The sequence below is a fragment of the Scomber scombrus genome, chromosome 9 (assembly GCF_963691925.1).
Source record: "Scomber scombrus chromosome 9, fScoSco1.1, whole genome shotgun sequence".
NCBI classification, from domain to species: Eukaryota; Metazoa; Chordata; class Actinopteri; order Scombriformes; family Scombridae; genus Scomber; species Scomber scombrus.
The window spans coordinates 24,562,892-24,576,914 of NC_084978.1; the positions used below are offsets into that span (position 1 = coordinate 24,562,892).

Here is a 14,023-nt window from a genome sequence, read left to right on the forward strand (position 1 = left end):
GTTTCATACCTCCTCTCTCTCTCTCTCCCTCTCTCAATCACACACACACACACACACACACACACACACACACACACAGAGTCTGATCCAGGGCAGACGCTGCAGCTGACCTGAGACAAGGCCCATATGAACTCAATTTTCTCCCATAGACAGCCAAAACAACTAAAACAACAACAAAAAATGCATGCTGACGTATGCAGATAGGAAGGAAATCAATAAAAAACAAACAAGGAGGCAGAGCGGCGGGATGAAAGGGGGCTCGGAAGGGCAGGCGGCTGGAATTTAGCACATCTGTTACCTTGGCAGGGCTCTCAATCATGTGTGATGTTGTGGAGCCTGAAAGATGGTCAGAGAGCAGCCGTGTAGGTCGTTTCCAAGCTCGCTCACATGTTTTTCACCAGTGGATACAAGACAGAAACTATTTTTTTTATTTTTTTCTCCCCCTCTCTTATTCCTGTGTTGCTTTAAAACATCACAAGAAAAGTTTCCTCTTTCAAGTTGTCATGTTTCGCTCAATTTTTTCTAATGAAATGAATCAACTTCATTCCCTCCCTTTTTATATTTGGTCAAGAAGAATCCAAAGATTTTATTTAATGAAATTGTTTTACAGCTCTTGGACATTCCTGTATTATTTATGAGTTGATTAGTTTGCCGCAAATCTCAATAAACACATCTGGTATGTGTTGCACAACTTATTATGAGCTTCTGTAAATCACTAAATATCTGAGTTGAACAACAACTGTTTTTATAGCTCAGGGGCCAAACTGCATGGAGATTGTGCAGCAAAGATCATATTTCCGTTAAAAAATCCTCAATGTCTGCTTCTTTTAGATCCTCTGCTTCATGTTAGATACATTATAATCCGAGCATAACAAACAGTAGCATCAATTTTTCTTCATCTTTCATCCACTTTTCTCATTTTTAGATCTCGATGCCTTGATGTCCACTTGTGCTGAGTGTTATGTGGTGTTATTGTATCCCTGTTGCCCCGGGACAACCACTCAAGACAATGATGTTTGCCAGCAACAACACAATTGCACCAGTCTACTTGCCCCAATGTTTCTTTTTCTACCAGTAAATTACATGGAGCCGCAGCCGCAAACCTTTGAATGAATCACGCTTGGATATAAATAGCAAAACTGGCACCGATAACCAAACTGTTTTCCCGCCTGGTGATTATAATTAGCGCTTGGTAAATACCGACATTTTTTTAAGATGTCACCAAGTGTGTTTTTTTGTGTGGAATTTCCCCCATGCTGTTATAATCATACAGTGCACGCTCAGATCAAGAGACACCCCATATTTATTTTCACAGCTTTGTTAAACCATTAATGCACAGGCGCATTCCGGCCGCAGAGTGATTCATGGAGAGGCTGAGGAGGGCGGAGTGCGTCTTAATGTCATTACCTTTAACTACTTCCTGTTTGTTCCACAGCTGCTGCGGCATGTGACGGTATCCGAGAAGCGCTGGAGAGCCCGGTCGCGTGGAGGTGGTGGAGGAGGAGTTGACGGGTGGAGCGACGAAGGGGAAGAGGGATTCGAGAGCGGTGACTGTGACGACGAAGACGAGTGCACTGGGGTGTCCGGGCTTGGGCCTCCGCCGAGACGCAAACGGTTACGCATCTTTGCAGGTTAGATGCGCCGACCTCATATCCGCACTGGATCTCCAAATTAACTTTAACTGCAAATTTCTGTGGTTTCAAATTAGGTGCTGCATCCACACTGATAACTTGAAATGACCATAAATTGCATTTATGAGATGGGCTGTGAAAAAATGTCAGGCACAAGCTATTAAGTTGTTTACGTTTAAGCCTGCTAACCAAATTGGAGCTATTTACTTTCAAACTGGTAAGTGCATGAAAAAGGATCTGGCTTCTTCTGCAGTGACTCACAGCGATCACAGTCCAAACACAAGGCAGTGGGGCACAGCAGAGAGGTGTTTACATGTCTACTGTACATGTTGACACCACCGTGACACTATGCAGCGGGAGACGTGAGACTTCCTCAGGTAGCCGCCTCGCCTCGACCCCTTGACCTGGCCCCGGCTGTCAATCCCTTGAAAACGTCAGACGTGGCTCTCCGAAAGCCAAACAAAGAACAAATGAGGCTACAAACTGTCCGAAGAAAAGAAACCAAACAGAAAAAGAGGAAGAAAACAGCCGTGGAGCAGGAACAAGGGGGTTCAATACGCCGACACAAAGCCGGCGCAGCTGAGCAAACACGGCAGTGGGAGTAGTCCTTCTGTCGGGGATGTTATGGCAGAGATTTGGGGATCGCCGGGCAGGGAGCGGGAGCAGGAACCCAGGGTTAACGCAGGAATCCTGCAGGGCCATCACTTCCAGCAGGCTGGGCCGTGAGAGCCTGATGCCCTCTCTTACACGCTCCTGTTAGCCTGACTGTACGGTTCTGCTTCAATACACAGTCATTATACTGTCTCCTCTCTCCTACATGCTGCTGAGGGTTGACACAGTGGGAAATTAAAGATCCCTATATAGTCTGACCTTCATCTCAATCTCATTGTCCTCTCAATGTTCCCTCATCTTTGCTGTGAATTACGTGTGTGTGTGTGTGTGTGTGTGTGTGTGTGTGTGTGTGTGTGTGTGTGTGTGTGTGTGTGTGTGTGTGTGTGTGTGTCTGCAGGCACATATAAGCCTGTTTGTGCCTGTTTGTACATGAGCCAGTAATGTTTGCAGACCTTGAAGAGTCCCCTGCTCATTGGCAGATACACAGATAGCTGCTGATAGCCTGTGATGACCCAGCAAAACGCTGACCGAGCATAGCCGCTCAGCCCATTTTGGTCAAACAGGGGACTAGGGGTTCAAAGGTCAACCTACAGAGCATGAGGCCTAATGGGCTGGCTGTCTGTGCTCCGGTGCGCCGAGATGGAAGAGGCAGATCTGGTTTCACCAAGCGTAGAGTGTGTGGCACAGCGCATGCACACACACACACACACACACACACACACAGAAAGAAGGTGAGAGAAGCCACAACAACAAGGTGCAGACAGCACAGAGGCAACACTGAGACCCCACTCACACAGCCCGGCTGTCAACCTCACATGGAGGATGTTCCCAAACATGCGTATGATTGATCTGTCCTCGCTCATTCCTCACACAGACTCCATAACCTTCTGATCAGTAATACCACACACACACACGCGCTTCCACTCCCGACCAATCAAACTCCACGCCACACATTCCCCAGAGCATTCCAGGCCATAAGAGCTATTCCAGGACAGAGACCCCCACCCCCTCTTTCGAAGCCAGACTAACTGCCAGGCACACCAGAGTCACAGATCACCCTGTACTGTGACCTCTCTGGGGATGTGTCACTTAATGCTATCATTTGTGACATGGGCCTGCAGAATTAATTCAGGGATATACATTTTTTTACATGAAGCTGCTTCATCTTATTAGAAAAGGGATTTGTGGTATGCTGGTATTTAATCCAGTTTTTTTTGTTTAAAATGACCTGCATTAAATCCTGTAAAGCACGGTTACACCCACTATAATCAACTGAAACTTCACACATGTGATACGGTAAAAAAAAAAAAAATCACATGGGAAGGCAGTGATAATGGTCAAATGATTTGTCTTTAGTCACTTGATACACTATATGCATATTTTCAGCTATATGAAGGCAATTGTAACCCTTAAATTACATAGTTACAGTTTAAATAGTGAGCAAATACCCATCGCATTCACACACAATTTTAAGAAAAACTTCCCCTTTTGAGGGTAATAAATGGTATTTTTGTGTATGCATTATAGGTTCGGCCAGCTGCGTATGTGCCTGTAGCTTACTATACGTGTAATCTGTGTGCCATTCGACTGTCTTTCGCTCATGATGAGGGCTCACCTGTGATTCTGCGCTTTCATGCGCACCTGGCCTCGCACTGTACGGCCTCTGTGAGAAACAAAGAACCCGCCACCATCTCCACCAAAAAACCTGCTCGCAGATTTATCTCAAAGCCTCTCTTCATTCCCTCGTCCGCACGTCGTTTTTTTCACTCTCCGTCACTTCGGATTTCAGAACACAGCCTCACAAAACGCGAGCAATTTACTGCATAAACTCTTAAAATACTTCTTGCTGTGTGAAAATGAAAACCTGCCAATGAGCTGAATCACGTCCAGCTGAGTTTTAGCTCTTGATGTTTTGTGAGAGAAATGCTGCAAAATAAAGTAAATCGTTTCTCTGGTCTCGAGGTGCTGTCACTTAGCGTAAATAACAAATGGAGTCTTCGGCACTCACAGATAAATGTGTGTCACTTCTTTATTGATGCACAGCAGCAAAATAAAAGGAATGTGTTTCAACCTTAAGCTTTCCTCCATCTCTTTACCACTTTAGATCTTCAAAAAAAAAGATTCACATCGAGAAAAAGTGGAATAAATCCACAGAAATGTCTCTTTTTATAACGTGAGTGATCCACTCAATTCTAAACCACTTATACTGATGGCTATTTAAGAGCCTTAGACTAACTGGAAGACTAAAAAACTTGTTAAAATGGCTTTTTGATGCATTTTGGAAACTGTCAGCAGAAAGCCAACAGTTGGTGGGCTCTGCCACAGCTGAGCAGCCCAGACCTCTGCCTTGTGTGTTTTCTTGCTGAGCTGGATGGGCCTTGCTGTGCGCTGTACCTCGCCATGCTCAGCAGGAGCCGTGTGAATAGGCCTCTTGTTATGTTCCAGCGCTCAGACGTTCGGTCACTGTAAGCACCCCGAAGGAAAGCTGTTCTTCTGGAAGCTCTTGAGCATTTTATCAGTGCCAGGGGTTAGCAAAATACAAAGTGGAAATATTCCTGTAATGTGAAACATGCGGCTTACGATGAGAGGCTGGGCCGGGCTCACCTTTCAGGTCTGCTGCAATTTTTTGTGGCTAGAACAAAGGAGCAAGTAAAAGAAAGAAGAAGGTGATGAAAGAATGCAGCGAAAGAACAGATAGAGACAAAAACACCTTTGATAACTCTAAAGGTTGATACACTGGGAAAACCTAAACATTCTTTACTCTGTATGTGGGTGGAATTAACAGCCGTACGTGCTGCCAGTACGAGAACCTGGCATGTTAATTAACTGCAGCTGTGACCCTTGACCCTCGGCACCTGATAGGTGAGTCACACGGCGCCAGGTCCTCCGCGGTAGTGTTTGCCACATGTCTTCATCAAAGCAGCCATAATCCAGACACTGTTGACATGAACTCCGGCGGCTCAGGATGCATCCACCATATATGCTGTTTCCTCCTCGTTTAAGCTCCATATAGTTTCATAGAGCTGATTATCTGAGCTACTGTGCTCATGAATGTCCTCCCAGTTAAAATGTTCTTCCACATGTGGTTGCCAGGTAGAGGACCAGCGTGCCACAGGTTAGCGTGAGACACAAGGAGACAGGCTCAGGCGATGCAGATGTGTGAGGAGGAGTGCAGATGCTCGGGTCAAGGGAGGATGAACGGGGGGGATCTGGGTGCCCACATGGTCTGGGTCTTTGGTGCTGAGGCAAAAAACATGTAGACTTAACCATAGTATCAGTGTTTGGGGCCTACCCTCATCAGGATAAGTCTTCTTAACTTAATGACACCAATTATTTGAGAAGGTTTTTTTTTTTGAAAATGAGATGACACATCTTAAGGGGTGTAGCATGTTATCATTTTGACTATTAACATTTGGCCCATGTCTTTGGTTCAGACTGCAATAAATTTCAGATTCCATCAAATTGATGAAGATGAAGCGAGCTAAGTTTGGTGATCACCTGACTTTTCCTCTTGCTCCACCAACAGGTCAAAGTCTGAGCTGAACTTTGGCTCACCAAATATGTACAAAACATTCATATCAGCCTCAGCTGTGCTTTGAGTTTAGTCCTAGTTAGCATGTTAACAGGGGAACTGGTCATTGTTAGCATGCTGTTGTTAGCATTTAGCTGAGCCTGGGCCCGAGAAGCTTCATAGAGCAGCTAAAATGACTTATTTTATTTCAATCAGGATAGACAAGTAAATAAAGCATAAAGAATTGCTAATTATACAGATGATATTGCTGATCAGTCTTGACAAAAGTCTTTGGCGCTTAGTATCTACAGGGAGATTTTGAATTGAAGGACATCAGTCCTGCACAGCAGCAAGATGAATCCCCCTGTAGAGTCCAGACACAGCTGGTGGTGGCTGATGACTTCTGCTGAGGCTGATAAGGATGATGAGGTTGATAAAGCTAGAACTGATGAATCTGCAACTGGAGCGGTGATGGGGAAGTGGTGGGGTGCACATAACAGCAGCCTGACAGCACTAAGGCAGAGAGGGAGAAAACATATTTATGAAGAAAGCCACAATATGATAGGCTGAGAATAAAAGCGTGTCACCATGCTATAGGTTAGATGTGACCAGCTGATGTGGATCGCTGATGTCCCAATTGATGTTCCCAGCCAATAACAGCAAGGAATTTATGAGTGAGCATGCGTGAGGGATGGGAATGACAGATGGTTTCAGAAATAAAACTACAGACCTAAAGATGCAAAAGATAGTCTTCCTCACTTAACTTTCACTAAATCTCCATGACAACATTACAGTCAAGACAAAAATCCTATCTTTTATTGTGATGGTATATATATTTTCTTTTCAGTACCAAGATGTACTGTATATGTTTTTCCAACCAGTGATCCAACAGCATCATTATGATTTTCATCTGAGAAGACAGCAAACAGATAAAAGTAGAGATGCTCTATTTAAGACAAACTGTAGCCGCACATAGCTACAAATCAGAATATTTTCGAAATCCCGCTGGGCTCATCCTTGGCGAGCTAAACGATCATGCTTTAGACTGACATCTGTTTATTCTCAAGAAGATTAATGAACATGAAGCAGTGGCTGTTTTGTAAAATTTATGATTACGGTGTAAAAGCATGTAGCAGAAGAGGTGTGGAAGGGTTGATGGGGAGGCGGAGGAGAGGCTGATAATCTGCAACACACTGGAAGTGTTCTGACCCGATGTTCTCCACCTCCATCCCTCCTTGAGCTTATAAACAACCTCTGAGATCAACCTGAATGTACATTGAGCCAATCCGCCTCCTTCCCCACCTCCTCCACGCCCCTCACAAAAATAATGAAGCTTGCCACCATCTGTGTAAACAGGCTTGGCTGGTGTGAGCTGCAGTTGCTCTCTCTCTCTCTCTCCTTCTTACAGGCCTTGTGTGTTCCTCCAGTTATGGAGCAGAGAGGGTGGTGGCAGTGCAGGGAAAGATTGGAGAGGAGAGGGGAAAAGAGGGGAGGAGGGGAACAGGGGGATGAAGTTACCCTCTTATTGGACCCTTGTTGGTCTTCCGCCATGGAGCTTTCTCAAATCAATCCAGGGATAAAACCCTTAAGATTAGCCAGAAGGCAGGAAGAAGAGCCCTGGTTTTAATTTCTGTGGATACAAGCACACAGAGCCGAGCGGGTTCTCATCATCTACACGAGTGGGGCCCACCAGCGTTTGATTCATTTTGTAGGCCTGTGCATTTTTCTGTGTTTGTGTGTGCCTCTCGGAAAAGCGTTTGTTTGCTCAAGAGCTTTATTTACATTCACAGGCACTTTTGGACGCACTAAATTGATTCCAGGCCCGTTCCTGGGTCGTGTCCATCAGCTTAGCCACAGTCCACAAACACTCTGCACACAGCGGGACCATTCTCGAGGCCCGCTGCTCCCGCTGCTGGCCGCCGCAGTGACACACAGCAGCCATTTTGTGGGAATGTCTTAAAAGTCTGGTTGAGGGTTTGGGTGGTTTTTGCATTTTACATTTTAACCCTCTACTCTCACCTTTGCCTCCTAAATTCTCCCTCTGTGCGCGTGGCCTTCTTCTCTCTTCTCTTTCTCCCTCCAGTCAACCCCCTTCGCTCTGTTTTTCCAACCCCGTTCTTGAAAGGATCTCGACGGCGCGGCGACCATTGCAGGAGTCCTGCTGTGGATAGACTCTGAGCTGCTGGAGAAAACCGCAGGATAACCACTAAAAAGGGGCTCGGATAGATAGCGAAAGTGCTCGACAGGAGCGCTCAGTGTGTAGAGTGAGATACAGCCAAATTGTCACTCTTGGCTGTATTTCTTGGTCTAGTCCTTTCCATGACAGGAATGTAGGAAGAATTCTGCATGTTTGTTGGCAGGGACGCTTGCACAACAAACACATGTCTCAATCCGCCAGCAACCTCTCGACCGACTGCTGGACCCAAGAGGAGAAATGTAAACAGACTGTGTGGGATGTCAGCTTCCCTCAATATGTCAAGATAAAGATAGTGTACAGAGAATGTGTTCCCTGATCAGGACGTCCCTGAGGCCAAACTCAAGCACTGATCTACCGCTTACCATCTCAGCTCTGTGCATGCCCACTGCTGCCTCTCTCTCTCTCTTACTCTGATAAGAACCACCATTGTCCGTCCCCTCCAGAAAACACCCCTAACTGGCGCTCCCTGTCAACCTCTGACCCTCCGTCGGCACCGACCTCAGAGCTGCCGAGGGTTACAGGCCTTCTCTGTGAGCGGTAGAGCTCCCCACCCTGAACGAGCCCCTTGCCCTCAGTGCAGAATCAACTCTTTGTATGTTTGATTTGTTATGGTTTTTTACCTCTCTCTCACTCCCTCGCTCCCTCCGCTCACACACTTTCCACTCTCACAGCTCCGGCGCTACCAGGAGTTCTCGGAGTTTAAAATTTACGCCTCGGTTTCGAGCTTTTATTTCTCCTCGAGCGCTCTCTATTTTCTCTTTTCTACAATCATATTAGTTACTGGAAGCGTGGACTATAAATACATCGGAGTAAATCTAATTTGTACGGCGCAGGGAGAGGCCAATGGGTGCAACATGCTGGTCATCCCCTCGCTGACATCGCCTCCCTTTTCCCATACCATGTTAATTAATAGGTGTTGACTTGCGTTTATCCCACAAAGCCACAATTTAGAAAGTGTTTGGGAGATTTTTGGTTTCCCCTTTTTGACAGCTGGGAGTATTCTTATCAGAGCAAACCCACATCTTCAGTACTCCGATTTAGACTCACCCAACCATCAGTTTCACCTTTCCCCACCTAAATATTATCATTACGTTCTCTGTTTCGCAAAGCTTCCCTTTGTCTCCTAAACCACGTTTTATCACTTTTGTGCCTATTTAAACACTCCATTACCTCTGTTTATGTCCTGTCTTCTGTGGCATTACATCTCACTGTCTTACTCTTTTGTCCTCTGTGTGGTGGGCGTATGGGGTTTCTCAGGCTACCATAACAGTGAGTGTTGAGGAGGTTGTGAGGCCAAAGCAGCTCAGAGAGCACTGCTGTTGTAAAGGCCTGGGCAGGGCCTCCTCTGGGCGTCCCGTTTGTCTTGGCCCAACATTCCCAGCCTCTCCGAGCGTCCCTGTGGTCGGCCTGTGGGTGTGGAGGCAGACGGTCACATTCCCTCCAGCCCATGGACAGAAGCATCCCGCGCCGCTCCCTCAGTTCCTTCCCAGCTCTCAATCAGTAATGTCCTGAAACAAACAACCCTGACCAAGTCAGAGAACTAACAGACCAGAGCTTTGCACAACAAGCCAATAATCACAGTCCAGTTTCTTATCTGTTACCCTCTACCAGATAAGACCCAGTCAATCAATTAAGCAGCTCCTATCATGTTTTTACAGGAGCATTGTCTTCATGTTATGTTTGCAGCTGTAAGGGTGGCTCCTGAATAAGGATTGCACACACACATATAAGCACACACGGCCCTTCAATTTCTAAATTTGCTGAGTGTAATGTCTAAGTGAATGGTTTGCTCTGTGAAGATGAGACGAAGGATAAAATATTTGCTTTACCTCGGAAACCATAATATCTTTTAAGCTGTTGAATCTTGAAAACCTAGATCAAATTTGACCAGCTTAGGTGTGTTATGTGCACACAGCGTCTGCCAATGTAGCAGCAATCTAAACCATCTCTCCAGTTTCATAAGAAGCACCTGTGTTTGGAGACTTAACATTCCACATACTTAGCTGACCAAAAAAAGGCCTTTGTGCATAGCACACATGTACTGAATAAACTGTACTGGACCATGAAGGTACACACATGGAGTGAAGTTATAATATGCATCAACTGGCCACTGATCTTCGCCGGCACCTAAAAGTTATTCAGCTGCATTTTACAGAGATGTTTACCGAAAATGGAAGACAGTACCACTGAACCATTTCCTGTGATTTTCTGTATCCTATAATCATCACCTGTAGTTGTAGCGTGCAGGAAAATGTAGCTTTCCACTCACTGTTGCAATTTTTCTACTACATAGTTTGCTTGTTGTGACAACTGCAAACTGTAAACGACAAGCCTTGGGCACTGAAACTGCTGAAAACAAAACTCCAGACTCCCCCCACCCACCTTTTTTCCCTGTTTCCCTTTGCCCAGACAGAAACATACACCAACCAAACATCTATACATGTGTATATACACATTCCAGCCACTGTTTGACCTGCTAGGTGGATCCAAACAAACATCCACCTCCCCCCCAACCCGTCCTGAAAACCGCAATGTTTTTATTCGCCTGTACTCCCCCTGAGGAATGGTCACTAAAGAAGACATAAAATTAAAGCCTGACTGCGTCATCGTCTGTTGACTTGTATGTGACTTCCCCGCCTGCTCATTCTTAGAGCGCGGCCTTAGCGTAACCAATCAATGGCTGGACTGTTGACCTTTCCCCTGGGTCGTAACTCGAGCTCATAAGACCACGATAAAGCTAGCAGGGGTACGCTAGCAAGGTGGTGTCCTTTGAGGAGTGATAGTTACAAAATGGAAGGTTTGAATGGAGGAGCAGGAGGAGGGCTGCGCTCTGCTGAAAGCCACAAGAGCCCACACTGGTCACATTAATCACAGTCGGGATTGTGGCTCTATTTATAGCCGGGAGTTATCCATCTATTTGGCTAATTGTCCCTGCCTGTCCACTGGCCTGACTCCTCCTTAAAAGGCCTTGAAAGGAAATGAAAAAGAAGCTGAATCTGTTGCCTGTGGATTACTTCTGTGTTTTTTTTTTACTCTCTCTTACTCTGTCTATACTTTGCTACACACACACATACACACACACACACACACACACACACACACACACACACACACACACACACACACACACACACACACACACACAGGCACAGGTGTTCATCACTAATTATACCAGGATATTATTAGTCCCAGCATTGCGTAGGAGTGTAGGGGATCTAAGTTTGCATAGTTCAGTCCCCATTGGGTTGTTTTTAAAGCCTGCAGAACAAGGCCCCTCTGTGGTGCTGCTCATGTCGAAGTGTTTAAACTAGTAAGAAAGACCCTTTTTTTCCCCCCGTTTGAGGGATTTTTTTTCACAGCCTGAGACTTTTTCGCTGCACACACATTATTGCCGCTGTAAAGCACACCAACACAATGCTCTCCCACTTTGTCTCCCACTTTTTCACAAACACACACACACACACAGGGACAGGCGCACACACACCCCACTCAATCATCCGCATACAAACACACAAATGCAGACGCGCATGCCCTCCCGCCCTCCCTCTTATCCACAGTGTATATAAAAGCTGTATCGAATTGCACCTTGAGCTTAATTGGCTCGGCAGTACAGTGCACCGCTGTCGACAGTGACAAATTGTTCTTTCAGAGCCCCGAAGAATGTCTGCCCACTGCCATGTCAGAGGACACAGGAGGAGAAAAAAAGTTAATTGTCCCCTGGCTGGCATTCAAATGATGTCGTAACTGCAAAGAAATTCGTAGGAGATGCAGTTTGGAGCTTTGGACGTTTATTTATTTGGCTCCTTCCTTTGTTTAAGATGGTGCCTGGCAGCGTAGGACCTGTGGGCACCATGGGACCACCCCCTCCTACCCCTACCCCCTCACTCTCTGACTTTCTATTCAAGTAAAGCAGGCCGAAGCTTCATTTGGACTCCTAACTGCCGCCTCTGATCGCACAGCGGTTAAGATCGGCCACTTCCTCCCACTGGATGACTCCCAGTAGGGAGAACAGCACACAGATCAGATGAGACAGCTAATCCAATTTTGAGCTATCTGTTATTTTAGGAGTGCAGGTATGACGCTGTGTGTGTGTGTGTGTGTGTGTGTGTGTGTGTGTGTGTGGGTGTGGGTGTGGGTGTTTGTGTGTCTGTGTATGTGTCTGTGTGTGTGCAGTCACCAAGACTGTTTGAGGGTTAAGTATGTCAGAAATGCAGTTTGTGTGTGTGTGTGTGTGTGTGTGTGTGTGTGTGTGTGTGTGTGTGTGTGTGTGTGTGTGTGTGTGTGTGTGTGTGTGTGTGTTTGGCAAGGGAGGTTTTTCTGCATCTGGCTTGACAGGGGACAGCTCAGCTCATAGTTGGCGTTCCTAACCATAGTACTGCTTTATTACTGATATCCTCCTGCCCTCGCTCATAACTCAGCCTTCTTGTTTCAGGCTCCCTCACAGCTTTCTGCCAGACAAAGCAGCATATAAAGTGTCACACACACACACATACGCAGGGAGGAAGAGCTCTGCTCAGTGTCAGTAGGAGTGCAGCTGTGGATGAAGAGCAGTAAGACAGCAGTAAGTGAGAGCAGAACAGCAGGTGACCATGAAGTCACTGCAGCATACAGAACAGATGGAAAAGAAGGGATCGAAACAGGAAAACAAAGGACGTGGAACATGGAAAGAAAGAATGTCCATTAAAGATTTGCTCATTGAAAAAGGTAGCCTATTTATCTAAGCAAGGCTTTCTCTTTCTTCAATGGATGTCAGCACCTCCTATCTATGTGCTTTCACCTGGGAGTTTCCAATGAGTCACTCTAACCACAATCTACTGTAATCCCCTGAACAGAGCTGTTGCTGCAAATGAGTTAAGTGCTTTGCTTGAGGGCATCTTTACAGTAATTGTGGTGGAAAAGGTGAAAGTGAAGGATGATGGGTTTGCTGCAGTGGACAGTATCACTGCCACTTGTGGCATAGAAGGCACGAGCCTCCAATGTAATTTCCTCCTCATTGACCCTGAAGTCATTTACCTATTTTCTCAGAATCCCAGAGACCTTCACCACAGACACATTTATGACCCGTTATGATTAATGACTCAGTGATGACAAAAGTGTTATCCACAAAAATAAATAATAGCTCCACGTGGGAGGGATTAAATTTAATGTCCCTTGACAGCACTGCCACAGCACTTTGTATTCACTATAAAGCCAATTTCTCTGTGTAGAGCAAATGTTTTTTGCAAAGGAATTTAAAATTTAATGAGGGTTTCATTCAGTCTACAACGTCTAGACTCAGACGTTCAACCAAGTTGAGGGAGCTCGGGGATATGTTTTGTCCCTCAGACTGAAAGATTCAGGAGTTTCATATTTAATAACAACATGACAGTACAATACCTGACTGTCACGTTGTCTTGTCTAATTCTGCCTGGAGCGATCATGTTGCTTTTCGGATATGAAGTACAAGAAGCCAGCTTGTTTTCCAATCTCTTAAACATATGCTGAGGCCAAGTGCTCAACCTTTTTTAAACTATGAATCCAGGGAGCTTTAAGATGCTCCTGAAGATTAAAAAAAAGATAACTTATGGTTGTGCAAATGCAATTATGTGCACTAACTACAGAGTTGAAGCTAGGAGTCAATTAGCTTAGCTTAGCATAAACACTGGAAGCAGGGAGAAAAGCTAGTTTGACTCTATTCCAAGTTCTTAAATACACCTACCAGGGCCTTTTAATTCCAACTGAAATCACATTTAGTCGCCCCTTTTTGCAGTCAAAAATAATGTGTTTTATTTATTTACACGTGACACAGATGTTAGCTTGATTACTGATGTAAATATCCTATAGGATGCCTTGTGTGATGTTTGACAATGTACAAAAAGTGGTTTTAAACACATTCTTCCTGATTGGCCCCTTATGAAGGCAAAAGCTGAATTGTTGGGTTTGATTGAATACTGTTTGAATAAGAAAAAGTTAATGAAATGAGAAAGTCTGTGTACAATTAAAGGCGCAGTGTGCAGGATTTAGTAGCATCTACTGGTGTAGGAGAACTTACGGTGGCCAGGAAACTAGTGAAAATGCAAGAGGTCCTCTCTC

At 45.4% G+C, this 14,023-nt stretch overlaps 1 protein-coding gene across 1 annotated transcript in view; it reads left to right on the top strand.

Annotated features, from left to right (window-relative positions):
* gpc3 (glypican 3) overlaps positions 1-14,023 on the top strand; it is a 107,273-nt gene that overhangs the window by 90,158 nt on the left and 3,092 nt on the right. Inside the window, exon 7 of the mRNA XM_062426285.1 lies at positions 1,436-1,631. Coding sequence (XP_062282269.1) covers positions 1,436-1,631 — 196 coding nt within the window. The remainder of the gene's footprint in view (positions 1-1,435; positions 1,632-14,023) is intronic.